The sequence below is a fragment of the Psammomys obesus genome, unplaced genomic scaffold, assembly GCF_907164565.1.
Source record: "Psammomys obesus unplaced genomic scaffold, mPsaObe1.curated_primary_1811, whole genome shotgun sequence".
Classification (NCBI taxonomy): domain Eukaryota; kingdom Metazoa; phylum Chordata; class Mammalia; order Rodentia; family Muridae; genus Psammomys; species Psammomys obesus.
The window spans coordinates 50,736,103-50,737,124 of record NW_026585644.1 but is presented as its reverse complement, the minus strand read 5'-3'; the positions used below and the strand labels follow the sequence as shown (position 1 = coordinate 50,737,124).

At 68.9% G+C, this 1,022-nt stretch overlaps 1 protein-coding gene across 1 annotated transcript in view; it reads left to right on the top strand.

Annotated features, from left to right (window-relative positions):
• Positions 1 to 626: 626 nt before the first annotated feature.
• Positions 627 to 1,022, top strand: part of Calm2 (calmodulin 2) — a 13,391-nt gene continuing 12,995 nt past the window's right edge. The window contains exon 1 of the mRNA XM_055619442.1: positions 627 to 724. Coding sequence (XP_055475417.1) covers positions 722 to 724 — 3 coding nt within the window. The 5' untranslated portion in view covers positions 627 to 721. The remainder of the gene's footprint in view (positions 725 to 1,022) is intronic.

The following is a 1,022-nucleotide window of genomic DNA, read 5'->3' as shown; positions in this document are numbered from 1 at the left end:
CGGCCTCCACGATGCAGCAACGCTGAGAAGCTGGGCGCCGGGCGGGCGTTTACGGGGGGGGGGGGGGGGTGTTCTTCTTTTTTATATTGGCTTGTGTTGTTTTTGTCGACACTCCGCACAGGGCGGGAAGGTGTGTGTTCGCGTGTGCCTGCGACCGAGAGGTCGGATGGAGGAAGCAGGTCCTCCAAGGCAAGCGCAAGGAAAGCCACGCTGCCTCCTGGCGCAGTTGCCAGGAGAACGCGGCCGCAGCAGCAACGGCAGAAGCCGCACCGCGTCCCGGCTGCGAGAGCAAGTGACGCATTGCAGGTACAAACCAGCCAATCAGAAGCCGGCTTAACGATGCTCGCAGCGAGTGCCGCCACCGCGGTGCTCCTCCGCGCCGCAAAGTAGCGCCTCCCAGGCGCGATCCCACCGGCCTTTTAACGGCTTGCCTGGGAGTGAAACCCACTTACGTCATTCGTTCCCCCGCTCGGCTTTATCTGTTGCCTCGTCTGCCAGGTGGCCAAGGAGAGAGGGGTCTCCCGGAGAGGCGGGGGGAGGGGCTGGCCGGGACTCGTTCGCTAGGTTCCGTTATCTAGCGTGAGGCGGAGGGATCTGGCGGAGGGAGGCGGAGGGAGGTGTTTATGAGGCGCTGGGGGCGGAGGAGGAGAATTAGTCCGAGTGGAGCGAGCGAGCCGAGAGGTTGTGTGGTCGCGTCTCGGAAACCGGTAGCCCTTGCAGCATGGTGAGTGCGTAGCTGCGAGGCCGGCGCCCCGCCGCTGGGGGAGAGACGCTGAAGCGAGCCGACCGAAGAGGGGGCGCTCCCCTCCGGGACACCGAGCAGGAGCCGTCTTCGCCAGAGGGGATGGCGCAGAAGAGGCCGGGCGGCCCCGCGGCGGTGATGTCGCAGGTGTCCGCCGCCCGGCCTCCCCGGGCTCCTTCCGCGGAGCCAGGGCCCGCCGAGGGGGGCGAGCGCGCGGCGCCCCCGGCCGCGGCGGCCCGGAAGGTCAGCCCCGGGGGCCCGGCTGCAGCCCGCCGGCGGC